Source organism: Andrographis paniculata, unplaced genomic scaffold (genome assembly GCF_009805555.1).
Source record: "Andrographis paniculata isolate CXL003 unplaced genomic scaffold, ASM980555v1 Contig64END, whole genome shotgun sequence".
Taxonomy (NCBI): Eukaryota; Viridiplantae; Streptophyta; class Magnoliopsida; order Lamiales; family Acanthaceae; genus Andrographis; species Andrographis paniculata.
The window spans coordinates 1,956,286-1,984,070 of record NW_026137600.1 but is presented as its reverse complement, the minus strand read 5'-3'; the positions used below and the strand labels follow the sequence as shown (position 1 = coordinate 1,984,070).

The 27,785-nt window shown below is 30.0% G+C and overlaps 2 protein-coding genes across 2 annotated transcripts; one reads left to right on the top strand and one right to left on the bottom strand.

Moving 5' to 3' along the window:
* The first annotated feature begins 10,854 nt into the window (after nucleotides 1–10,854).
* Nucleotides 10,855–12,445, top strand: LOC127261916 (MLP-like protein 423). The gene is made up of 2 exons (XM_051290354.1): nucleotides 10,855–11,110; nucleotides 12,000–12,445. The coding sequence occupies exons 1-2, from the start codon at nucleotides 10,930–10,932 to the stop codon at nucleotides 12,272–12,274; spliced, it is 456 nt and encodes a 151-aa protein (XP_051146311.1). The 5' UTR covers nucleotides 10,855–10,929; the 3' UTR covers nucleotides 12,275–12,445.
* A 5,557-nt stretch (nucleotides 12,446–18,002) lies between these two features.
* Nucleotides 18,003–26,484, bottom strand: LOC127261793 (WAT1-related protein At5g40240-like). Its single transcript, XM_051290194.1, has 7 exons — nucleotides 26,242–26,484; nucleotides 26,039–26,101; nucleotides 25,848–25,961; nucleotides 19,562–19,796; nucleotides 19,324–19,482; nucleotides 19,102–19,253; nucleotides 18,003–18,320 (listed from the first exon to the last, which is right to left on the bottom strand). The coding sequence occupies exons 1-7, from the start codon at nucleotides 26,424–26,426 to the stop codon at nucleotides 18,161–18,163; spliced, it is 1,068 nt and encodes a 355-aa protein (XP_051146151.1). The 5' UTR covers nucleotides 26,427–26,484; the 3' UTR covers nucleotides 18,003–18,160.
* Between the last annotated feature and the right edge of the window lie 1,301 nt (nucleotides 26,485–27,785).

Genomic DNA, 27,785 nt, shown 5'->3' with positions numbered 1-27,785 from the left:
TTAACCCATGACCAATTAAGATAATTATCCCATGATCTGTGGAAGCTGTTGTTTTTTATTTTGTGGAGGCAATCTTCCTCTGCTTTGTGGAAGCACCGCAGTCCAATAAATGTAGTTGTTTTCAACCCAACTAAGGTAACAATTTATAACCTTATGGAAGCATTGTTCCGGGATGGAGGCACCATAGTCCAAGGGGTTTCTGCCCCAAGGTCTATGGAGGCTGCTGCTTTCCGCCCAGTGGAAGCACTACAATCCAATGGAAGTTGTTGTCTTCGGCTCTGTGGAGGCAGTAGTCTTTGGCTCCGAGACTTGAAGCTCCATTGCTGTTGAGCGGCTCCGTGGCCAAGCAGCTCTGGCTCCACTTTTGTCTTTAAGCCTCCTTCACGTTCAGGTGTTTTTGAACCCATGTCCAACATAAAGAAAAGTTACTTGAAAGCTTTTTTAAATGGCTTAATACAACTTATTTTTTAAGGTCTAATGATAAAAAGGAGCTTACAAGGAAATGAATTTATAATTTCGTTGAATATGAGAATTAAAAGAGAGGTTATTAAAATCTTAATAAGGAGGCATAATGAAGAAAATAATGGACGCTTAATGAGATAATTAAATGAAGGGGAGGATGGCTTAAAAGGGGGAAAAAAAAGAAAAAAAGACATACACACCATCACAAAATTAAAACCTCTTTTATCTTTATTTTTTTCCCTTATATTTCATTTTTAGTTTCTTTTAAATCAATATAATTCATGTTATTCCTTGTCTTATTTTATTTTATTTTATTTTTACTTTCCTTCAATTATTAGTCATTTTTATTTTCTTCTTTTACATTTTTTGAGTTTTTTTTTGGTATATCTATACTACACGAGATTAGCCCAAAGGTTTTCTTCACCCAACCAGGGAATACACTCTTTCAGCCTTCCGATGGGCCGTCTTAGATACACATAATGTGCGAAGTCTTCATAGTGTGCCGTCTTAGATACACATGGCTAATTACATAGCAAGTTGTGTTGATAGCTTCAGGCCACAAGAATTTTGCAACTCTTTTGGCTCGAATTATCGATCTTTCCATCTCTTGTAAAGTTTTATTCTTTTGTTCTACCACTCTATTTTGTTGTGGAGTTTTCGGAGCTGAATGCTCGTGTTTAATTCCCAATCCAACATAGTATACAATGAACTTCTGACTGTGAAACTTCTTCCCATGATCAATCCTCAGTCTGTTAACTTTCAATTTCTTTTCATTCATGAGTCTGGTGCACAACTTCTCAAACACATCAAAAGCAACACTCTTCTTACATAAGAAATATACCCAAGTATATTTAGAAAAAATCATCAACACAAAAAAATATATACTTTTTAGCTCCAAGACTGCAGACATTCACTGGACCTATTAGACCTATATGTAGTAATTTCAAGTAGCAGTTGCTACCTTGTTTTAGCAATGGATAAACAACATTTCTCTATTCTTTTCTTGCATACTCACCACAAGTAGAAGTTATCACCTTTGAAATTTTGGATAGACCTTTGGTCATTCGAATTTTGATGATTCTCATAAGTTCTAGGGTTTGACATGCCTTAGCATGGTATGCTATACTATAGCTTCATCATTCTTAAGAATCAACATTTGAAACGTCGGGTTTTCCATGAGTAACAGTTGTTTCTCGAACGTGTAGCAATTGTCCTATTTTGTGGGTTGACAAGAGACACATGAAACCTAAGTAAAATAGCAATAGATATCAACGTCTTATGCCAATTTGGACATATGATTAATCATAATTTTCCAAAGACCAGCTTTGTTTACACAAAATACTTTCACTCATTTGACACTATTCATTTTTCAAAAATATTACATCATATACATTTTTTTTCTCACAAAACATCAAATCAAATACCAACTTTTTATTTTTTCCAAACTTCCAAATTTCTAAAAACCTCAAAAAATCCCTATCTAAACAAACCCGAAAACATTCATACTCAACTAATCAGTATGCTCTCAAAGTTAAACCAATCATTTCAAACAACACAAAGAACATCAATAAACAAATGTGCATAATTATGATCATAAAGTACTTTGTTCTTTAGTATCCATCTCACTCTCCTGCTCTAAGTCCACCTTGAGATCCACAACCACACTATTGCTCTCCAAATCCCAAATTTTGATGCTAGACTTTGTTGTGGCATAAAGCCAATACCCATGTTAGGAGTTGAGACCGAAGGAAAGTGCATGGATAATGAAGCCTGCAGCATCCAGCGAGTATAACCTCTTGTCTTTGAGTGTATTTATGCTCTATAATTTTAGGGTTTCAGATATTTAACTCGATTCAATGGGTTGCAAATGAACTCAAATAGCGAACGGAAGCAAGAAAACACTTACTAAAATCGAGATGGATATTAGGACAAAAATGAGAAGTATGTTTTTTTTTTTTTTTGTTTAAGTAAAAAAATTAGTAGGCGCTGACTTTATAGCGTCTGGATTTTTATTTTTTCAATAATAGACGTCAACTTCAGAGTCTTAAGGTTTCATTTAAAATTTGAAAATCAAACGCATAAAAAAGACATTGTATTTCAGTGTAGAATTTGGTAGCAGTTGCTACTTAAAACAATAATTATTATTTTCATATAAAAATTAATAAGACATTATATCTTGCATCATTTTTTTATATTTCGGTGTGAAATTTGGTTACTATTGATGTCCGCACCACACCGCGCCCCTTTATCCACCTCAAATGTCCCTTTTTCGGGTAGTGCAATATAATATTTAAAATATTAATATAGACTATTATTGTTAAATAAATTTATAAAAATAATAAAATATCGGATTTCATTGGTAAATTTATAAAATTATATAAAATAGAATATAAAGATAATATTCTTGACTGTTGAGATATTTTACATATTCAGTTTTAGATTTAGTAGATTTATATCTAGATTTGATCTTATTCATAGATTAGATTACTTAGATTTGAGTCTATCGAGTCTGTTTTGTATTGCCTATATATAGGCTCCTTATTTTGATGATCAATAAGACAATTTCATTATTTTCCCCAAAAATTTCTAATATGGCAGAGCCTACTTTTCTCATGCCGTAGATATAGCCTACGAACCCGTATTTATCTGGGTACATTCAACCTACATTGTACCCGGAGGTTTTGTGATTTTGAGATCTTTCTGTCATCCGCTGCTTGTCATTTGCTGTTTGTCTGTTGTACAATCAAAAACCTGTCAGCTGCTTGTCTATCGTACAATCAGAAACCTGTCTGCGATCTGCCATATATCCATTTGTCATATGTCCGCTGCTTGTCTGATGTCTTCGTCCGTTGCTATCTGTTTGTTGTTTGCGTGCGATCTGAAACTATCTGCGATATTCTTTATGTCTGTGCTTGTCTATTGCATGCGTGCGATCTGTTTAGTGTTTCCGATCTATGTCATTTTCGGCTCCGGTGGAGTCATGTCGTTTTTTGGCTCCGGTGGAGTCATCTTGTTTACGGCTCATTTTCAGCTCCGGTGGAGTCCTGTCATTTTTTGCTACGGTGGAGTCATATCATTTTCGACTCCATTGGAGTCATCTCGTTTTCGGCTCCGGTGGTGTCCTGTCGTTTTCGGCTCCGGTGGAGTCATCTCGTTTTCGGCTCAAGTGGAGTCGTGTCGTTTTCGGCTCTGGTGGAGTCATGTCGTTTTCGGCTCCGGTTGAGTCATGTCATTTTCGGCTCCGGTGGAGTCATATCGTTTTAGGCTCCGGTGGAGTCATGTCGTTTTCGGCTCCGGTGGAGTCATCTCGTTTTTTGCTTCAGTGGAGTCATGTCGTTTTCGGCTCCGATGGAGTCATCTCGTTTTTTAGCTTTGGTGGAGTCATTTTATTTTCGGCAACGGTGGAGTCATCTCGTTTTCTGCTCCAGTGGAGTCATCTCGTTTTTTTCTCATGTGAAGAGTCATCTCATTTTCGGCTCCAGTGGGGTCATCTCGTTTTCAGCTCCGTGGAGTCATCTCGTTTTTTGCTTCAGAGTGGAAAGTCATCTCATTTCCGGTTCTAATGGAAAATGAACTATTATTTATATTTATGTATTTTTTTTGCGTTTATATTCAAATTTCTTATTAAACTCAAGTTGGTTTCTGTTATACCACTTGAGTTTGATGGGGATGTTAAGATATTTTAGATATTCAGTTTTAGATTTAGTAGATTTATATCTAGATTTGATCTTATTCATAGATTAGATTACTTAGATTTGAGTCTATTGATAACTAAAATTTGCTATTGTAGTTTGTATATCAATTCGCAGGGAATTTTATTCGAAAATCAATGAGTAGAGTTTATAGAAGAACGATCAGATATAACAATTGTGTGGTTGTAGACCCTGGATAGTTATCACAATTATTTATACTCTTTTTACTGGTGAGTTTCCAGGTCGAACACAAGGATTTAAAGTCATGAATTTCAATGGTAAAAATCTTGGAGAAGCGACGAAGAAAAGAAAAGGAGGGTCCGCTTGGAGCGGGCGTGAATCTTTTACTACTGAAAACGGTAAATAAAGCAGTAAGGATGAGGTGAACGGAGACGAGCGAAGCGGAAGCGAGAGGCAGAGTTCCAGTGGCAACCAGATGATCGGGGCATGGATGAATCGTGGTTACCAGAGGATTGGGGCGTGAATGAGCGGCATATTATATGTATATGTATATGAGCGAATTAGAGTGAATGAGAGGTGCTGTGTCTGAACTATGCGTTACTAAATGGGTAGATTTCCCTGGATGTAGCGAGCGAATGACGTAAGTGTGTTATCGGAAGCATATATGTATATTATGAAAATGATGATAGAAAGATGTTGTAATTATATAAAATGGATTATAAAAAACTCATCACACTGGTATTTTTGGCCTAGGGGGGATTTACAACAAGACTTCAATGACACCCAGAATTAAGACATTATAAGAAAGAAACCCTACTGTCACTAGGAATTTCTGCGACCTAATAGACCCCCGTCTATGTCCCGTTAATTTTCCCAATTTCTGCCTCATTAGTGGCTTTACCCCCTGATGTTGCTACTATTTTATCAGAATCAAATTTAGCACAGTAGTTAAGTAGGTCGACAAGGCTCCCGCGTACTTAACTACATTGAACTACCTTGAGACCGCTTTTGGCGCATCACAAGGCTTAATTAATCAATTCTTCTCTCGCTCTATACCAGTGATATGAAATTTTCTAAAATTGATTTATATAAGTATGGAAAATTGTGAAAGAATTTAATTTGAAGAAGTGAATGATATTTCTTTATATACTACGAAAGCGCGAAAAGAATTAGACTACAAAGCTGTAAATGAAAGCAGTAATCTAATCTAAGAAAGCATTAAAGACGTGGCCAAGGGAGAGGGAAGACCCCCACTCCCTTGGCCTTTCCTGTGGAGAACTCCCTTACAGGGTTGGAGCTCTCGGAAACAGGAAAACGACGAACGCTATGTGTATGCTGAAATTGCCCAAGAATTCGATCTTCTTTACATAAAGATATCTGGCCCTATTTATATCAGGTGTGAAAAGGCGGTTGCAAGTAGCAGTTAGGCAGTTCCAACCACTGGGCAGTTAGGCGGTTGCTGGTGGTTATTCTGTTGAAGCAGTTGCTGGTCATAACTCCCAGGGTGCCCGCTTCGCTTGCGTTGAAGGTTAAGGGCACAGATCTTCCTCGCTTGCTGGAGAGCAGGAGGGCATCAGCGTAGCTCGGCTCGCTTGTGCTAGCTGGAATTGGAATGACTGTACCGCTGCAGTTGAAGTACTTTGTTGAAATCTGGTGAGAGTCTGCAGTGGTGGGTATCTGGACTGTCGCTTGTAAGCGGGAGAGGCTATCGCTTGCGGCTATGAAGGTGGCCGCTTGCCTCTCATGCCTTAGTGTTTTCAAAGTGTGTCTTGGGCGCTTGCGAGCGAAGGCGGTTGTCGCTTGCGGCGTCTGCCTTAGCTTTTCTGGTTCCAGATTACCGCTTAAGAGGGCAAAAATCGTTAATAGTCTCAACAACGAATTCTGGATCATGCCTAGTGATATAAATCAATATTGTATGCCGATTACGAATTATTTTGATGGTTCTTATGCAGAAATTCAAGTAATACACATTTTTGTCAACCTAAGAATATGCTCATATTTGGAGTCATCATCTATCGAGTCTGTTTTGTATTGCTTATATATAAGCTCCTTATTTTGATGATCAATAAGACAATTTTATTATTTTTCCCCAAAATTTCTAACATTGACCATGTAAAAATAGATGATAGCCTAGAAAAATAGATAATGGTATTGTAATTCTTGCAAAAATAAAACCTATTATTTGATAAACTTTTGTGTTTTTGTCATTTACTACTGAAAATTATGAAAGTATTATGAAAATATTCTGCTTTATTATTTTGTAAGATAAAAGATTATATATATTTGAATTATGTGTAGTGTTTAGATTATTATTTTTTTTATTGTATTTAAGTTATTAAAGTTATTTGTTTGTCAATTATTTTTTTTACATAATTTTCAATATATATTTTATTTATTTACATAAGTCAAACATTCAATATAAAATACTAATTTTTATATTATCGATACGATTTCTTATATTCCATATTAAAAAAAATTCAAATCAAAACACTGAAGAAACAAACCTTTTTTTTTGTTATCTAAAATCAATATAGATACTCTCCCTCCGTCCATTGTCAAAAGGAGTTTTTAAAGTTTTGTAGTAAATTAAAAAATAATAGTATTTTATTGATTAGTGAAAGTTTTTAAGAGATTTTGATATTTTTCTTATTTGACTTTATGCATGAAATGATATGTTTGTAGTTTAGGTAAAAATTAAGGGTATTTTGGTATTACTGTATAATTACTACTTTCAAATGAGATAGACGAAAATTGTAAAAAAAATATTTTGAATTGGGACGGAGGGAATATTTTTTTTAAAAAAAAATATATAACATAAATATTCAATATAAAAATTTATTAAACAAATATTTCAACTTTTATTTCAATATTTGAGTCTAATAATAATTAGAATAGTTATCTATAATTAATTATTACATTATTTAAATTAAATTAATTAACTATCTAACACACTATTAATTTGGAGAGACGAAGGAGTGATATATATTATAATAATTTATAATTAAAAAAGAAAATAAATAAAATAAAAATTTCCATTTATAGAATACACAAATTACTCCATTTATTATGGGATGGACCAAAATAATGAGTTTGTTATTTCTAATTTTTGTTTTCCACTCGTTTTTCTAAAAAGAATTAATATATAATATACATTCATTATTTTTATATTCCCTGCACAATTCTCTATACCTCACATTAAAAAAAAAAAAAAAAAATTTCCAAAAATCTCATGTAATATTAAAAATTAGTTCCGCAAGGATGACCTGGCAGTGTGGAGTCGATTTGTGACTATAAGGTCATTCAAATTTTCGACACTTTCAAATCTTGTCTATCACACATAATTCAGAAAGTAGCGACCGCGTGAGGAGTGGATCGATTGTTGATTAATTTCAGCTGAATTGTTATTCAAATCAGTTGTTGATCCGATCCCATTAATCACATCTTAATTATTTTGTTTTAAATGATCTATTCCATGTGTAACTATTATTATACGATGTTCTAATTTAATAATTATTATACTCACCATTAATATAATTATGTGATCCAACAATAAAAGCGCCCCCTCGTAAATATTCTCCATTTTAACAACTTAGGCCATCTCCAACCCGTCACTCTATTTTTGTAGTTACTACAGTACAGATACAGTTGATCTACTGTACTTTTACTCCAACCATAAACTTCAATTTTTACTCTAAAAAGTATATTCTATATATATTCTTCTTTTATATTATTTTATATAACTTTTCATATTTATAAATTACACCCCAACTTTAATTATTTTTACATTATAATTCATACACATATAATTTATATTTTATTTAAAAATTACATATATTAAAATTAAAATTTATAATTAATAACTATTACAAATAAAATAATTTTAAATAAATAATTAAGTGTTATCAAGGCAAATAACTATTTAAAATAAAAAATTATACATAAATTTTTATAAAATAAAAGTACGCGTAACTTTAAAAAAAATAAAATTATATTATTTTTCGAAAAGTAAAATTATATATTAATTTTAAAAATAAAATTATACATTATTTTTTTGAAAAATAAAATCATATATCACTTTTAAAAAAAATAAAATTATACATTACTTTTCAAAAAAAATAAAATTATATATAACTTTTTAATATATAAAATATTATATCATATTCTAAAAAATAAAATTCCACAAAATATTATAAAAACTCCACTAAAAAATAGAATACATTACTTCAACAATGATGGGGGTGGGGGGCGGGGTATGTGGGGGTGAGCTGGAGCCCCTCCCCCATTTTTTGCCCAACCCACTGTATTTATGCAGTGAGTTGGAGTTGGTCTTATAGGTGAGAATATTTATATTTAACTTTGGTCCCTCTACATTTATTATAAATAAATTAAATTTTATGTTTAGTGTTTTAAAAACGTGTGTTTTGTTTTGTTTTGTTTTGAGTTTGTATTTCTTATTTGAATTTTTATTTTAATAATATTTTGATGTGGTGTTTTATGATAATAGATAGTGTATTTATATTGGGAACAATACAAATTAAATAGTGTTAATTTTTCCGTGTTCTTTTGAGAGTTTGGATTTTGTGTTTAAAATTTGAATAGTAAAAATTTTGAATTTAAATACTTTTTATGATGTGATGATTTTGAATGTAAAGTTAATTTTTAGTATAATATAAAAAAAAAAAAATAGGTGTTTGATTTGATATTTTTTTAAAAAAAAATTATGATAAATAGTAAAATGCCGTATAAAAACCTAAAAAATTATGACAATTTACAATATTAAATTTACATCTCTTGTAAATAAACAACTATATTTATATATTTAAAACTTTTTATTTTCATAAAATTAATCTATGTTAAATATGTATAGAAATATGGAATGAGTGTCTTTATATTTATCTTTTTTTTTTTTTTTTTCATTTTTCTGCAAGATGATATTTATATCGAGTAAATTTGATTGAAATATAAGATGTTCTCTCTTCTTTCTTTCTTTTTTTTTTTTTTTTTTTCTTTAATGTATTTTGATTTTTGACATTTGAGAGGGAAAATAGTTGTTGCATGTGATATTTTTTAAAAAAAATGAAAAAATGCATAATAAAAAAATGAAAACAAAAAGAGCAAAAAAAAAAAAAATAAAAATAAAATTATTTTCTTATATAAAAATGTTAAAAATATATAAAATTATAAAGTTCTAAAGTACATTGCTCCATGTAATGCAAAAATATTTTAAAAAACAAACTAATCAAACCCTCAAAAGAGTTTGTATTCTTTTGAAATTTGATGTTAATATGTCTTGTTTCTTTTTTTCAATTCTTTTTTTTTTTTAATATTGATTTGAATATACTTTTACCTACCAAATTTAAAGAAGTCATTTGGTGTTTTATAATAGATTGAGAAATAATATATTTTATTAATTAGTCTTAATGTGTTTTTTTACAAAAAAAATAAAATACATGTTTTTTAAAAATATTAATATATTACATACATTTATTATTTTTATATTATCTACACAATTTCTTATACATCGCATAAACAAATATTCTTTTAAACCATCTCACAGAACAAACACACATATTTATATATAAATTAATTGTATATGTAATGATATGTTTGTAATTTATGTAAAATTTAAAGAGTATTTTTTTATATTAATATGTAATTTTTTCTACTATAATAGAAAATATATACTTTTGAGCGAGACATATAATTAAAAATAATAAAAAAATATACTCTCCGTTAGAATGAAAAGAGTAATATTTATGAAACAAATGACATATTTTTATAAAATTTTTGCGATTGTTACATAATAAAAATAAAAATAAAAATAAAATAAAATCATCACAAGGTTTGACTATATATATATATTATTGTGATAAGGTCCCAACAATAAACCCTCATCTAACTTGGGAGTGGCTCAATTATTGCAGACCAAATCGGGTGACACAATTTAAGGCCATTTATATATCATCTTTCAATCGGTCATAACTTATTACATACATGAATTTTAGATTTATGAAGATGGTGGGTGGTAGTTGTCACCCTAGCTACATTTCATTAAATTTCATGCACACTACCAATGGATATATTTAATTACTAAGTCTGTTTACTCAGCGTTTTTATATAAATTGATTTTTGTGCATGTGGTAAAAATAATATTTTGTATTGAATGATTGACTTTTTATGAGCCCGGATAATGTATATATTATATTAATGTGTGTATATTTGTATTGTTGTGATAATATTTATAGAGAATTGTTCCATTAAAAAATATTGAGTGAACATTCTGATTTTTTTTTATTTAAATTTTGGCTTAAATAATAGTTTTAATGTAATATGTTATGAAAAAAAATAGTATCATCAAAGTATGTTCAAACTTTTTAAATACATAGATTAATAAAAATAATATTTTAATATTTTCATAAGAATAAAATTGGAAATTTAGAAAATTAATAAAGTAAATCTTGAATTAAAATAGACTGATCAACGTGAGAAATATATGAGCTGTGTAAATAGATTGAAAATAGAAATTTAACAAATAGTTAAATTTTTTACTAAATATGATATAGACATATTTTTAGTAGACTACCTAAAATAATAAAATGAACACACTTTTAAGAGATCGAAAAAATACCTTTTGTAAAAAATTGCGAGAACTGAATAGTAAAAAAAAAAGTAAAAATAATTGTCAATTGAACAAAGTGTCTCTTCTTTCTCTCTATATATAGAGGAAAAAACCATTGTTGGAGGGCATTGCATTGATTTATCATCGTCGATCTCCTACATAGCTTTATTTGTTTGTTAGTTATATTCAAGAGAAATGGCGTCGGTTCTTGAAGTCGAGGTGGACTTGAAATCGAGCGCAGAAAAGATATGGGAGGGCATAAAAAACTCGGCCACTTTGTTCCCCAAGGCTATGCCTCAGCAGTATGAGAGCATTGAGGTCCTCGAAGGCGATGGACAATCTGCCGGCTCCGTCCGTCTCATTAAGTTCCCATCCGGTATATATATATATATATATGTATCTATATTACTATACAAATTCTAAAGGAAATTTCATAAATCTAGTTCATATCTATGATAATTATCATTTTTTTTTTATATGTTTCTTCATTATATTTTGATCATATACTTTAAATATATAAACAAAGCAAGTTCATTATCCCTGAGAGGATATAGAAGTGATTTTTTTCCGAATGAGAATTATATTTTGTAAAATATAAGAGTAAAATACAATTCATGAAATGTAAAAGATGATAGTGACAACTACTCATAGATGCCTAACTAAAATTGCAAGTATTATTTTGTTTGTGGAGTTTTGGATTTACGTTTGAGTTTTTAAGAGTAAAATTTTGAATTAAAATAGTTCTTTTGATGTAATTTAAATATTTGTTAATATAATGTTTTAAATATAAAATTAAATTTTAATATAATATAATAAATAAAAATTATAAATTTGATTTGATGTTTTTAAGATAAATATTTTTTGAAAAAATAAATCCATTCCCAAAACCTCCACAACCAAACACTAAATGTGTGATTACTTTGGTATTATTTTGTTGTTTTTGGATATTCTAAGATTTTTATAATGTAAATAGTTTTAAAATAAGTGAAAAAAACTTAAGGCTGTGTTTTTTCTTGTGGGTTTTATCCACAGGTTTTGACTATGCAAATTTCTTTTTCCTCTAAAAATATCACATCAAACAATTCATTTTTTTTATTTTATATTATACTACAAATTTATTTTTCATTCAAAACATCACATCAACCTCTATTTATATCATATCAAACAACTATTCAAAAATCTAAACCCACAAACAAACACACCCTAAGAAATTTAATTATATATAAATGGATTATAGATATATAAAAATAATTTCTTGTATGCAGGACTATCTGAGATATCAAGCACAAAGGAGAAGATAGAAAAGGTGGATGAGGCGAACAAGAACGTGGAGTACACGGTGATCGACGGGGAGATGCTTAAATACTACAAGAGTTTCAAGGGGAAGACTGTGGTGAGCTCGAAAGGAGATGGCTCTGTGGTGAAGTGGTCGTGCAACTACGACAAGGCCAGCGAAGATGTCCCAAATCCCGACCTCATTAAGGAATTTGCTATCAAGAATTTCCAGGAACTCGATGCTTATCTCCTTAAAGCCAACTAAGGATATATGATCATTTGTTGTTGCCTATCCATAGATTGTAATGCTTCATAGAATCTATGGTGTTGTTTGTCTTTGGAGTTGCTTTGAATTTGAGTGTATGAGAGGAAGATGAGCTTTAGAATGGTTGGTATGTATCGAAATGAATAAAATAAAATAATGCATGCGAGTTTATGGGTGTTTTTTTTTTTTTTTTTTTTTTTTGTCATATTTTGTGAAAGAAAAAAAAAATATATTTGTATTTGAAAAAGTTAAGAATATTATTCACCACTAATTATATCACTAATTATATAACAACACAAAATACCTTATATTTTATATATTATGTGAAATCTCTTGATGTTTGGATGTAAATATGCAACTAATTATGCAAATTTTATACGAATAAAATAGGTAAAATATGTAATATAATATTTTTTAATATAATAAATAAATATTTATACACCATTCATTTAGTCGTTGTTTTTAAGACAATTTGTTATCTGATTTTACTATATATATATAATTAAAGATTAACAACCAATTTAACATATTTTACCTATTTTTTTTGTATAAAATTTATATAATTAGGTACGTGTTTACAATCAAACATCAAATTTGGACGAATAAGGTGTTTTGTGTATACTTTAATTTAACATATGAATTTTACACAATAAATAAATATGAATTATATTATACATTTGTACTAAAATATAAGAGGGTATTACGCAATTTACCAAATTTTATTTAAAATATTACATCAAATACTTATTTAAATACATATTACCAATTTTTATTTGTTTACTTTTATTTTTTAACGGGATTTTTACTACTTCATATGTTATTCAATTTTTTGCTCTACCATGTAGTCACAAGTTTTAATGAGTATATGTAATAATTGTTAAAAATTTCTTTTATAATAATAAAAAAAAACAAAAACAAAAATGACAGAAATTTTTACTATAAAAAGACAACTAAAAAAAAAATGCTAGAAAATACGGTTTTTGTATTAAAGTAGTCTATGTCATTCAAAGAACTATCAAATACACAAAATAGTTTATATTGATCTTAAATGATACTTACCGTGGAAGTACCAATCTAAAATACATAACATATCAACAAGTATCTCACATATTGAATCCACAAAAACAAAAAAAAGCAAATAACATGACAATAAAATGAAATATGATAATCGAAAGAGATATAATTCCAGTTGTTTGGATCAAATCAGCATATATAATAAAAGTAGACAACATATATTATATACAATATAACATATTTATAATACGACAAACATCATATAATTGTGTTACAATAAAATATAAATTATTTAGAAATATTTATTGTCTACTTTTATCATATGTGCTGACCGAGTCAAATCAACATGCCAATTTGACTCAATCATCATGAAATCCGTGTCCAATAAACCATTTACCGCTATAAGTGTGTTGTCATCGCAGGATACAAACACAAGTTCTCGATCGTGGGATCATTACTTTTCTAATAAAATGATTTAAGGTAAATTGCGTCATTTCAATCCATATTGATTTGATCAATATTCTAGTTTGTTAGAGTATAACATCAAATAAGATAAATCATATGCTTGTGTTTCTATTTGATTAGAGATCAAATTAGCAATAAAGGTGGTGGTGGAACTTTTGTAAATAAAGAATTTTGTATTTGAAATAAAAAAGAAAGATTGGATGTTCATGTTGGTGTTGTTAATAATGCTCATAATACTTCGTTGAAGAAATGCAGTGATTTAATGCAATAAATGAGTATCGAATTTAGCTTTGTACTTCAATTGTTTCATGTAGGTTTATGTTACACCAAAAGTTGTTTTTTTGGTGGTTATAATAAAATTGGAAATTATTCAAATATAAGAAATATTTGGAGATACTTAAAAATATGATTGATCAAAATGAAATTGTTCGTAATGTTGTTTTCAAAAATTCAAAAGTGAAGAATTGTTAAATGATTTATCTTAACATTTAAGAAAATATTGTTTATTGTTTTGCACAAGAGATAGTGCAAAAAATAATTGAACTAAAGATGATTAATTTTTATTGATGCTTGATGAATGCAATCAGCTCTTGTTGCTAACGTAACTTGGAGTTCCTTGAAAATTTGAACTCATAATTTTACGATCACAAGTCCATCTTCGTACCATTAGATCATCCATAATTATTGTTTTAATAAGTTGGCTTTGTTGTATATGTAATCACTTTCAAAAAAAAAAATTGATGACAATTCTAATAACAATGGGGTTTAGAGGTTAAATTGAAACAAGAGTTTCATAGGTATAGCTTTTATTTATATATACCTACACTTATAAATTCTTAAAAATAATAAAACTTCAAAAGTTTATTTACATGTTAATTATTTTCTTTTTTTTTTCCTTTAGATTTTATATTACATTGGGCACCCATTAAATAATAATAATTCACTCTAAATTGTACTTCATGTTCCCAAGTGCATGAATTTCTTTTTCTTTTTTTTTTCTTTTTTTTTTTTTTGTCAATCTCAAATTTTGTATAATCTTTTTGAAATAGAAAATTTTGAACAACGCACATCATTTAAATAAAAACATTATCTAATTCTCAAATTATAATTTTCAAAATTCTCGTGCTGAAAACTAAAAATTGCACTATATATGGAATGGCGGGAGTATTTGTCTAAGGATTCAAATTCAAAATTATTATTTTATTAAAAACATTAAATCAAATATCAATATTTTATATTATATTAAAAATTAATTTTGTTTTTATATATATACATTTTATCAACTAAAAAGAAATTATAATTTAATACAAAATATTATTTTCATATAACATATTCAAATTTTCACACTAAATATTAAAAACACATTTATCCAAAACACAAATTGAAAACACCCAATATATATTTTAAATTCACAATACTGAATAAATTAATTTATAATCACAATATTAGAGCCGAAAATGGTGTCGATTCGTATTGGGTTCGTATCGGGTTGAATATTTTAAACGGGTTAAATTACTCAACTCTAACCCGACTCGTTTATTATTGTGTCGGGTTCGGGTTAACCCGTTTATTATCGTGTCGGGTTCGGGTTGACTCGTGTTGACCCGTATAAATAATTAAGTCTAATTTCTTGATTCAAATAAAATAATTTTTTAATTTTGTTGTATGTTAGTTTTTATTGGTTTGAGGATTGAATTATTTAAAATTGAACTTAGTTTAAATTAATTTATGAAAAAATTATTAAATTATGATTATTTTATATATATAATAAATATATTAACAAATATTAATATATTATAATCGGGTTGTCGTGTCGGGTTCGAGTTGAGAGCCTCAACCCTAACCCGACCCATTTATTATCGTGTCGGGATCGTGTCAACCCGTATACGTAATCGAATTGAAATCTTTGACCACAACCCAATTATTTCGTGTCGAATCGTCTCGGGTTGTTGTGTCGGGTCAGTTTTTGCCAGCTCTACACAATATCCATTTATTAATATGCGGAATTTAATAATTTCAGATGTATTCCCCAACTTAAGACATTTATTAAGAATGCATGAATTTAAGGTGTGATAGCTAGAAATAGTATGTTTTTTATGTTCATATCACATGCAATATTTGAGTGATTTTGATTGGATTCTATCTAATTTTATACGTGTATTGTTTATTTGTTGTGTGCAGAGGACAAATATCAAATTTGGCATAATTGACAAAAAAAAATAAATAAAAAAAATTCAGATTTGCACCACCTAGTTAATCATGGTCATGACTAACTATACCCTCTTAATATGAGAATTTAATTAAAGACTCAAAAGCCCAACTACAAAATAATTATGGAAAAAATTAAATAAAAATGGGAGTCACACGCAGACGCAAGAAGAGAAAACGGCCAGAGCAGATATGCACAACAGCAGGAGACTGCCAGACTCATATATCGCGCAGGAACAAATCGACAGAGAAGATTTCTCCTTCCACTATGACTTTATCTTTCCTTTTTGTTCTTTACTATTCGATTATGGAGTAGATACGTTTTTGGTGTGAGCGATGGTCATGTTTTGGTTCTTTTGTTTTGGAGATTCTTAATTTTCTTTATGAAAGTTCTTTTTTATTATCAATATTTGTCTAATTCTGATAATAACGTTTGTGATTGTTAGATTGATTGAATGTTTTGGTACCGATATTTTAATTAGTCTAATAATCTAAAGTCAATTCAGGTAGGATATCTATAATTGTATTCGCACTTGAATAGGTGACAACTGGGTTGAATAGTTCATTCCCAATTAAATTTGATTGTCTAACCCCCGGGAATGGGAATACTTTGAGTTTAATCTGTTTGTCAGTAACACCTGGCGGTTTCATGCTGGAGCACACTACGTCGAACTCTTGCAAGTGTTTGTGAGGTTCTTCGCCTGCAAGTCCATGAAAAGAAGACAGTAAATGAATTAAGCCAAATTTCAGTTCAAAAGCAATAGTGTTATTCAGAGTTGGAAAGTTCATGAATAAGGGCTATTGTGCCAAGTTGGGAGCAACCAACTCCCTTAGAGTGCGGGTATCCTCAGCCATGACAGTCTCTTGATCACTTTCAGAGTCGCTAGAGCTAGAAATTCTGAGGTGGTTTGTTTGGCTTCATTTCGCAGCTTTCGCTCAACCTTCTCGATCTCAAGATTAACTACTCCTAATTAAGCAAGTAAACTTAGGTGTGCCCATAAGAAATATTGTCTAATCGCATTCTAATCTAAAAAAACCCAATTCAAAACAATTACTACCTAAGAGGAACAATTAGATATGGTCGTTCTCTCTTCTTGCGTCTGCGTGTGACTCACCTTTTTATTTAATTTTTGCCCTAATTATTTTGTAGTTGGGCTTTTGAGCCTTTAATTAAATTCTCATGTCAGGAGGGTATAATTAGTCATGACCATGACTAACTAGGTGGTACAAATCTGTATTTTTCTTTAATTTTTTTTTTTGTCAATTATGCCAAATTTGATATTTGCCTTCTGCACATAAACAATACGCATATAAATTAGGTAGAATCCAATCAAAATCACTCAGATATCGCATATGCTATCAACATAAGACGCATGCGATTTCTAGCTATCAATTCTCCCCACACCTAGATCATGCTGCCCTCAAGCATAGATTCGAAATAAGCCAAAGAAATCGTAGACGACTCAATATGACAAGAGAATCAAACACAACCAATTCAATCCGAAATTCAACACATCAAGCCAAGTCAACCTCACAGGATAAAGTGTATTCGCACATGCTCTCTGAAGGAATTAAGTGTATAATTGGCTCAATACTCAGGTAGTGCAACAAAAGATTATTTTATAGGCTTGAGTAAAAATCAAATCTCTCTTACTTAAATACTCGAATCTAACATAAAGAATCAAAGGGACTTTCAATAAGGGTTGTAGCGGGGCTTATGGTCAGGGGTAGGAAAACAATGATAAACAATGGCTAAAATATGTCATAAAAGAACATAATAAGAACACAATGCTAGCATATGAAAAACAAATCTACATAAATAATGAAATCTTTACTCTATTCACTATCCAAACTTCAATAACGGAATTAAATAAAAATACTAGCATCAATTATATTACTCCCTCCGTCAGGTGTAAGGTTTGTCGTTTACTTTTTGCACGTAGATTTTTTAATATTAGTATTATAATGTATTGTAGTGAAAAAAGACAAAAATACCTCTATTAGTATTGTGTAATATAAAAATAATGATATTTGTGTAATATAGTGTAAGCTGAAAGGATATTTATTATGTTAAGTAGGTAGTACAATTACTAAATTAGAAAATAGTAACCTTATTTTGGGACGGACGAAAATGAAAAATAATAATCTTTCAATGGGACGGAAAGAGTATTTGTTTCACCATATGCCACTATACTTCGATTACAGTGCTGATTGAGTCAAATCAGTATGGTGTAACAGAGGCATCTTTTGTGCAACATTATCCGATGGGATGTCTTTTTGGTGAATCTGCTGGGCTTCTTTAGCCTTTCCCCATATCACTGAATAAAACCCAATCACCACAACAATCGATCCCACGATACTGCCAAAACATTACCAAACATTATGATTTGTTTATACACTTGAAAATTATGTTATTATTCAATAAATTTTTAAAAAATATCATATTGAATATATATTATTTCATTTAAAATATTACATCAGAAATATATTTACTATATGAAACATCACATCAAGGACGTGATCTTTAAAACTATATCAAATTTTTTTCAAAACTTCATAACTTTCAAAAATCATGTGTCCAAAAATCACTTTTAGTACTATACGTCTACCATACTATTTTTAAAAAGAAATTATATCATTATATATTTTTTCTTACAAAATATCAAATAAAATACTCTTATATCCTCCGAAATTATGTCTATTCATGAAATGTTTTATACACTCACTCTTTTTACTCCTATGTTAACAAATAACAATAATTTTGCCATTATTTTCCCAATTACTATTTTATCTAACTCATTATTTAATTTTTTATAATACTTCTGTTTTACATTTTATCTACTTTACTTTAATATTAAAATATCATTATTTTTTAATTATTTTGACCAAGCAAACTCATATAATGAAATACTAACTTTTTACTTTTTTTTAAAAAATTTTAAAACTCCGCGAACCTTTAATTATTATATCTAAAAAGAGTCTAAAGTTTGAATTCAATCAAGTACTTATGTTCAATTATCACTGTTATCTTATATGTTTTTCCTGACTGCATTTTAATTGGTTGTAGTATGTGACTAAATTAGTAGTTTTTTCCAGGTAAAAAAACAGTGGTTAATTACATAGGCAAAGCTTAAACATACCTTCCAAGATACATCGACTCTCCCAAGAGGATGATGCCCATAGCAATGGCAAATATGACACCCAATGGATGAAACACAGATACAAAGAGAGGACCCCTTCTTTTCACACACCACATAATAATCGAAACCTGGAATACATTGCCGAAAAGCGCCTGCATAAACCGAGTATAATGAATCCGTGATCATTACAAAATCGATGGACTTGTGAGAAGCATTGGATACCGAGTATATGACAGGGATCAGCCTCGTCTTATCTTTGAGGCTCCAGGCGTCGTGGTTTTTCTCTATCACCATAGACGTGGCTGCAGATAAAATGGCGACGAAGCAACTGTAGAAGAGCATCAGAATCAGCTCTGCCGGGCATTTCTTGAGGACCAATGCCTGCAGGTACGAGTTACGGATCAGACATTTTTTTTCTGTTTTTGAATACGCCGTGTTTGTTGTTTTATTTCTTGTTAACCTGCACGATGATGAATAGAGCAGACACGATTGTGTCGATTGCAAGAAGTAATCCCCCCAACAGCCATGCTGATGAAGGTGTAAGAAGAGTTGGGGAAGATGCATTCAAATGCTGCGGATTCTCAAAAATTGTAGGGCCTTGATAGAGAGTTAGTACAAGAGCGCCGATGATTGACACCACTGTCCCGATTAATTTAGCTTGAGTAGTTGAACTTGAGAGCTTGAATTTCTCCATCCTGAAATCGATAATAGATTAAACTTCAGTTCTATGTGCATACTTAACTCAAGAAGTTGGTAACAACAGCCAAAGTGATGCAATAAATAGAACATTGAAAGCTTCAGGTTTAGCTGCCTCCATAGGCATTGATCGATCATAAAGAATAAATGACAAGTTCCTTAGAATACAAAGTGAAATTTTATTTTTGGAGAAAATTGCAAATAATATCACCATTTATATCTTGTTATCACTTTTGTCCTGTATTTACTTCGTTGGCGAAATATATCCTACATGTTTCCAAAAGTTGCTATTTTTGTCCTTTAGCCGCGCGCGGTGACGTTCACACCATGCGCGGCCAAATGATATAAATAGTGACTTTTGTAAACATGTGTAAAATATTTTTTGCCAGTAAGATAAATACAAGACAAAAGTGATAATGAGGTATACATGGGGATATATTTTGCAATTTTCCCCTTAGTTCTGTAACAAGACTGTGATAGATAACATGGCAGCGTTCGTTAAAAAATGGAAAATATATCTAATTTCACAATCATCGATGAAAGCAAGTTTCCAACCGATCAAAATGTCTGGGGAATAGGGCTGTCTCCAAGTATTTCCAGAAAAATTAAGATGAATGTGAAGAAACCAGTGATGATGAATCCCAGTTGAAGAATGATAAGTAAGAAAAAATGACACCGAAAATTTCGATATTTCTATTTTAACAATAAGATTAGTAGAAAATCTGTGATCTTTATGTGTAGGAGTGAAATATGTCAGTAATAGTTTGAGAATCAAAATTCTAGGGACATCCCAATTTTTAGGAGTACTTCATTGTTCTAAGGAGATTATTACTGAAACTTGACAAATTACAGGGAATTAACTTCAACACATATTTGTTCGTGATCGCCTAAAGCTTTTCTTCAATCAAGATATTAGGATCATATATAACTCAATTGGCTTTAAATTCGGGTGTTCTCGACTCATTGTACAACAAATATCTAAATTAATTGAAACGGCTTAGCTTGTACAATGGAGCCTTTGGATTTGGCCACTTTGAACATGCCTCACGTTATAATTGTTCGTTCGGACTTCATAGAAGCTGAGATTCGTAATTTAAGAAGCGACCTCGAACTTGTCTTGAGCATGTTTAGAATGGTTCTATATATTCCTTTTTTCATCTACTCTATTTTGTTGTAGACTTGAAAAAAACTGCTGACTTCCGTTAGCTTCAAAATACTCGACAAACTCTTTGAATGTGTACTCTCCTCCATGATCCGGTTGGATAGTCACATTCTTTGTCCCCAAGACTGGGAATTTTTTTAAAAAGGAAAAGGGGTTCGACTTTTCTTTGAGGAAGTGTACATATATTTTTCGCGAGAAATCATCGATGAATCTTATTTATAATTTGTTTTTACTGAATAACTTAGGGAAGATCAATCCACAAAAGTCGTATGCACGAGCTCTGGCCACTTTCTTGCTCTTAGCAATGCTATGTAGGAGAATGCTTTCTGCAATTGCTTTCCACGTCTTTTACATATTTTTTTTGGATGTGAGATGAATGACAATCATTTCACCATTCTACACAATAGCAACTTCAAATCTCCAAAATTCAAATATACAAATCATCGACGACAGCACCATGCCTCATCATGAACACAAGTTTCAAACAAAAAGATGGTCACTTTAAATGTTGAGGTGAAACATGCGGCTCTTTGTCATCGGCACATTTGCAACAAGCTGTTGATCCTGATTCTTTTGTAAGATGGTGTTTTCCTTTAAATTTATCTCCACATGTGAATTGATTCTTGGTTGGGGTTATATCATAGAAAAAATCCCTTATTCTATGTAATGTGGTTGCTCACTCCGGTGTCCAAATACCACACATTCTTGCTTCCTTTAGATCTTTGAAAATGGTTGAATATCCCACAGTGGAAGAATATTGGAAGCTCCCCTTGATTATTAAGGTGAACGAGAATTCCTTTTATTACCAATTATTTTTTAAATGAAGACTCGAATTCGTTTCTTAATATGGTAGTAAAGCTATGGTCGCTGATTTAGGCTAGGATACCAATTCTACTTTTGAGATGAATATCATCCCGAGGGGAGTTTTGGGTGTCCCACATTGGAAAGATGTTGGGAATTCCCCTTGATTGTAATCGTGAAAGACAAACTCCTCTTATCACCAATTGGATTTAAGATGGACCCCAGATTTCTTTCTTAACATCAACCATCAATAGGGTGAACTATGAAAATTTTTTACTACAATGATATTTTAATTCTCTTTCGTGCATGCGATTGGGGTTTCTACATTTGAAGGCATAATGAACTTATCTACGGTGACAATTGCAACATTGAGTATGCGACTTGTCTTTCCGTTGAGTGTTTCTCGCCACAACCTCTAGGAACATCATTGCAATATTGTTATACATCTTCTTTCATTTATTTTTTTTTTGTCACATCTTTGATAGCTTTGAGGGAAGAGTTTTATATATTTTTTTTCTCATAGACTTGTAGAGAACTCATCAATTGTCTCATAATGAGAGATTTTAGATCCTTTGACATGTCAATGTATTCAAGCTTCTCAGGAAGTGAGTGAAGAATTTTCTCCATGATTTCCACGTTCTTTATATCCTCTCTACGCCTTCTCATTTCATTCACAAAATTTAAAACTCTAAGCAATAATCCAAAACCAACTCGGATTCCTTCACTGGAAGTGCCTCGAATTCACCTCTCAAAGATTGAACATACACCTTCACTTTATCTCCGTTCTATTTTCTAAAATATCCTTACTTTTGTACTTCCATGGGTTGCGCATTTCCCATTTTTACATAAGCCTACGAACTTATTCTTCGAGGTCATAAGAAGTTAATAGTATACCTTCATTAACCTGACTTTATAATTAGTAAATTGAAACACAAAGGGGCTTTGCCTACATCCCTAGGATGGCCTAATTAGCTACTTAACAAGGCAAAAAGACATTTGAGATGCAATGAAGATGTTAAATTCTTAAATGGGGCACGTATGATACCTCAAATTTGGACGAGGTTTATTTACCTCGAACCTAATACCTTGCAAACTAGACCCGACGAGACAAGTTACATTGGACGAATTATGTGTGACATGTGGACCTGGAGGGGTCAGAGTTTGAACCCAAACCACCCATTTTTATATGTGTTGTGTTGGTTCGGCTTGATGTTAGATCAATTATGAAAATCTAGATCCGGACACAACCCAGATTTCAAACCATGCCGGCTCGCGGCCAGCCCAATTTTTATAATCTTTTTAATTACAATTATATTTTGCATAATTTTTTATTTTAAAAAATTATATTAATCTAAGTAAATATAATTATGATAAAATAATATTTGTATTGTTAATTAAAAATGTAAACATTAGATATATAATTAAAATTATAATTTTATTATATATTTATTAATATATTTTCAAAAAATTAAAATCTAACTCTTTGGTAAATCGGGCGGGCCAGACAATGTCTGATTTGCACAAACTCAAGCACAATCCGATTTTTCAATTGTGATGGGCTGGCCCGACCCAATTTTTTTAACTCTACTTTTAGGTCCAAATTCTTATTTTTCGAGGTGTGCTCGAATTAGATTTTCGGGTTGTGTTTATTTTTATTAAGCTAGGGTATTAGGTATATCCTATGGGTCTTCATGTTGCTTGGTTAATGCCTTTCTCGACGTAACAATTGATCGTCTCTACATGTCACTAAAATCCGGTCATTCATGACAGTCACATACAAGAAGACATATATGAAGACTCATTTCGGGGTTGGTCCGGATAGAGTCAGCTCATTATTTTATATTAAAATATATATTCGGGTCGAATCTTAGTTCAGCTAACTCGATCTCATTTTCATTCCTAATTTATGTCCGTATCCATGCATGCAAAACAATAGAAGGAAACGTGTTGCCTAAATGGAGAAGGTGGTCCAAAAACATAAATAATAAATAAATACTTGAGAAGGATGTCTAGAATGACATTTGAATTAAAGATGGCAAAATAATTTGACCCAAAAGTTGCACGCAAACAAAATGTCATTCAGAAATTAAAGTGATATTGCCGATGAGACTTTTATTAATTTTCAGTAGGAGAATAAAAACGATTGATGCGACAACTAGAACAATAATTCAGATTCTGTCTATTTGAAGACAGTGATCTATATATATATATATATATATATTGAAATGTGGTTGAATTATATAGGAAGTACTTCCACCGTCCAGCTAGAAAGTATACACATTTTTATCTAGGATGTTCAATTACAAAGTAAATATGTTATTAAATACTTTACATCGCATCATTACTTTTATACCAAAAAGCAAGGGCAAAAATATCATTACACTATTTTTAACTATCCATTATAATTAAAATACTATTATTTCTTAAAAACCGTGCCAAAAGTAAATGTTTACTTTATCCGTAGACGAATGGAGTATTAGGTAGAGGTTTTCTTAAGGAAAAAAAAAGACAATCAAATATTTAATCTTTTAATTTGTTTATATCACATTAAAAAATTAATTTTACATTTAAAATATTACATCAATATCTATTTATATAATAGGATTATACAACAATTCAAATTTCTACTTTTCAATAGCCAAACACCCAAACAAATACACTTATAACTCCTACCCAAATTTTATTTCAATTTAGTATTTTACTATAAAAAAAAAAAAAAAAAAGCACAAAATATTTTATACTACTTCCGTCCACAGCCAATTTATCAATTTGTATTTGGTGTCATTGTTTTTAATATTAAAAATATCCTTATATTTGTATAATTTTTTATACAAATATCATTATATTAGTATTATAAGACACCAATACAAATATTTTTGTTGTTTTTTCTTAATTTATAATATGTTTTGATATAATAATTAATATTCAAATATTAACATATAAAAAGTAAATTGATAAATTAGCGGTGGTGGACGGGGTAGTATCTTAATCATACTAGAAATATTGTTTGTTTGAAGGATTTTGGAGGATTTCCACTATTCATCCAATTTTTTCCCCCAAAAAACATCAAATCAAACACCTATTTTTCATTTTTTATATTATACTAAAAATCAATTTTACATTCAAAACATCACATCAAACCCTATTTATATCACATCATACAACTATTCAAATTCAAAATTTTTACTATTCAAATCCCAATCCAAAATCCAAACCCCCAAACAAACACACCCATAAAAAACACTCTTTGTTCAAATATGATGAATAATGTAAATTGTATAAAAATAAGGTGCACTATCTTAAAAATATTTTTTAATAAAAATAAATAAACAATTATCATCATTCATTTAATATTTTTACTAAGTCGAACTGTTACTTAATTTTTACAAAAAAAAATAAACTTTAGTCGAAAATCATAACTTAATTTTTTCAAAAAAAATTTCATGGTTCACATCTAAATTTCAAATTAAATTAAAAAAAATATTTCTTTCGTCACTTAAGAATTTATCCATTTTTTCATTTTAATCAGTCCATAGTAACTGTATTGTATACTTAACTTTACAAATATCTTACCACTTACAATATATTACACAAATATAATTACATTTATATCACACAATACTAATTTACAATATATTAAACAAATGTAATTATCTTTATATCACACAATACTAACTTACAATATATTATACAAATGTAACTACTTTTATATCACACAATACTAATAAAGTTATTTTAATTATTTCTATTTTATTCCTACTATATAATAATATAATATACTAATATTTATAAAACTCTGTGAAAAAAAAAAAGATACATAGAAAATATACTAATATTTTATATTTGTTTGTTTTTCAACTTTTAATAAAATTATATTATTTTATCTAATAAAATATTATTTAAATAAAAATATAATCAATATATATTTCAAATTAATTTTGGAATACAACTAAAGAAACAATATATCTGAACTGTGAACAGTCAACTAACTGAAAATTGAATTTATTCAACGAAAACAAAATGTAAAATAAATAAATTTAAAAAAAAAACAAAAACAAAAAAAGAGGAGGAGGAGGAGAGAGATGACCTTAAAATGACAGCAAAGAGGAAAGTGAAAGCAGGAAGGAGGTTGAGCATTGAGGTGGACATGGTGGCCGAGGCATACTGAAGTCCGCTGTATCCCAATATCTGCACAAGGAAACTATACTACAAACACCATTTCAATTTCAATTTCAATTTCATTAGGAGAATGAATGAATGAATGAAACGACGTCGTACCCGATGGATCCCAGCAGAAAAAACCCGCACAAGAAGGAGGGCAGAAGCGGAGGACGATCGGATCTGCAAAACCAAACCAAATCAAATCAAATCAAATCTGAGACGAAACGAAATGAAACGAAGAAACTAATTAATTAGGGTTTAGGATTGGGGGAAAAGAGTATTTGAGTTTGAAATAGAAAATGAAATTGAAATTTACGGACCTGTAAATGATGGAACAAATTGGGAGAAGGAGAAGGGAAGAGAGAGCATTGGCGTAGAAGGCGAAAGTGAAGGTGGTCATGCCGTGGGACATGGCGACCTTGCCGGCTATCATCAGCCCCGCCTGCGCCAACTGCACCACAACTATTCCGACGTACGGACCTGCCTTCTCCATCTCCATCTTCATCTCACTGTTGTGAGCTGTAGTCGTTGTTGTCGTTGCACAAGGGACCACATTATATAAATTTATATATAACTCTTTTCATCGGACGCAAGCATAAACAATTTGTTTATTTGACACGAATTTTAATATTCGTTCCTAAATAATTTATCAATTTTTTTTCAATATATTACAGATAAATAATACAGTTATAAAAAATAAAATGAATACTTTGAATTCAAGAACAAGAAATGTCTCATTGCATGATTTACAAAAATTTGACGACAAAATAATTAAATTAGTAAAAAATGGAAGGAGTAGGTTACTCCTTCCACGTTAACCCAAGTTTTAATAAATATATTATTATATTAATTTATTGTAATATAAAGTAAAAATATTTTGATAAATACCTAACTAAGTAAATTTAATAAAATGGGAGAAACTTTTTTATACATTAAATGTATAGGTCGATGTGGTATTTTATATATAAATATAATATTGAAAATTAAAAAAATATGTAAAAATTATGTACTATAAATAAAAATATACAATATTATATATATATATATAACAAGAAAGAAAAACAATTATTTAATTAATTTTTTTTTTCATCGGGTATCCGAAATTCAAGAATTTTATTTATTTTTCTAAAAAACATTGATCCAATAAAACCAAATCCGATCAGGTCGGTCAGCCCGAACTACCCAACCCAAACAACCACCTCTAACTATGCTTGTGTTTGAAATGTTTTGGAAATATTTTTATAATATTTTTAAAAATTTTGAAAATAGTAAAAATAGAATAAAAATATGTATTTTGCTATGCAATGGTTAAAGTACTTTTGATCCAATTAACATTTAACTGTAGAGAGACAATATCTCACAGTAAGACAGACAACATAATATTGTACTATAATGGCAGAATCATTTCCAAGTTCTCGGAGCTAACTGTTGATTTATTCTTATTGATTCGATGTGATTTTTTTTTTTCCATAATCTTCTATACAATAATAGTGGGTGAAAAAAAAAATTAAAATTAAATGTTACATTTTTAATTAAAATACAATTAAATATAATTATATATATACATTTAACATTAGAAAAAAAAAACAAAATAAAACAAAAAAATTGGAACAAGGAGCAGCAGCCCACCTTTGCCCGATGGTAGGTCCCTGACTGTTTGTACTATATAGATGTATCTCATTTGCACTTTATATATATTATACTGTGTCATATACATATGTGTAGTACGTTGGAAACAATAATATATTGTATTATATTTTTAATTATTACGTGTTGTCAGAATATATATTGTATCATGAATTGTAATTTATGTGTCAACTGTTTATATATATCTGTGTGCGCGCGCGCTAACATCCCGTCAACA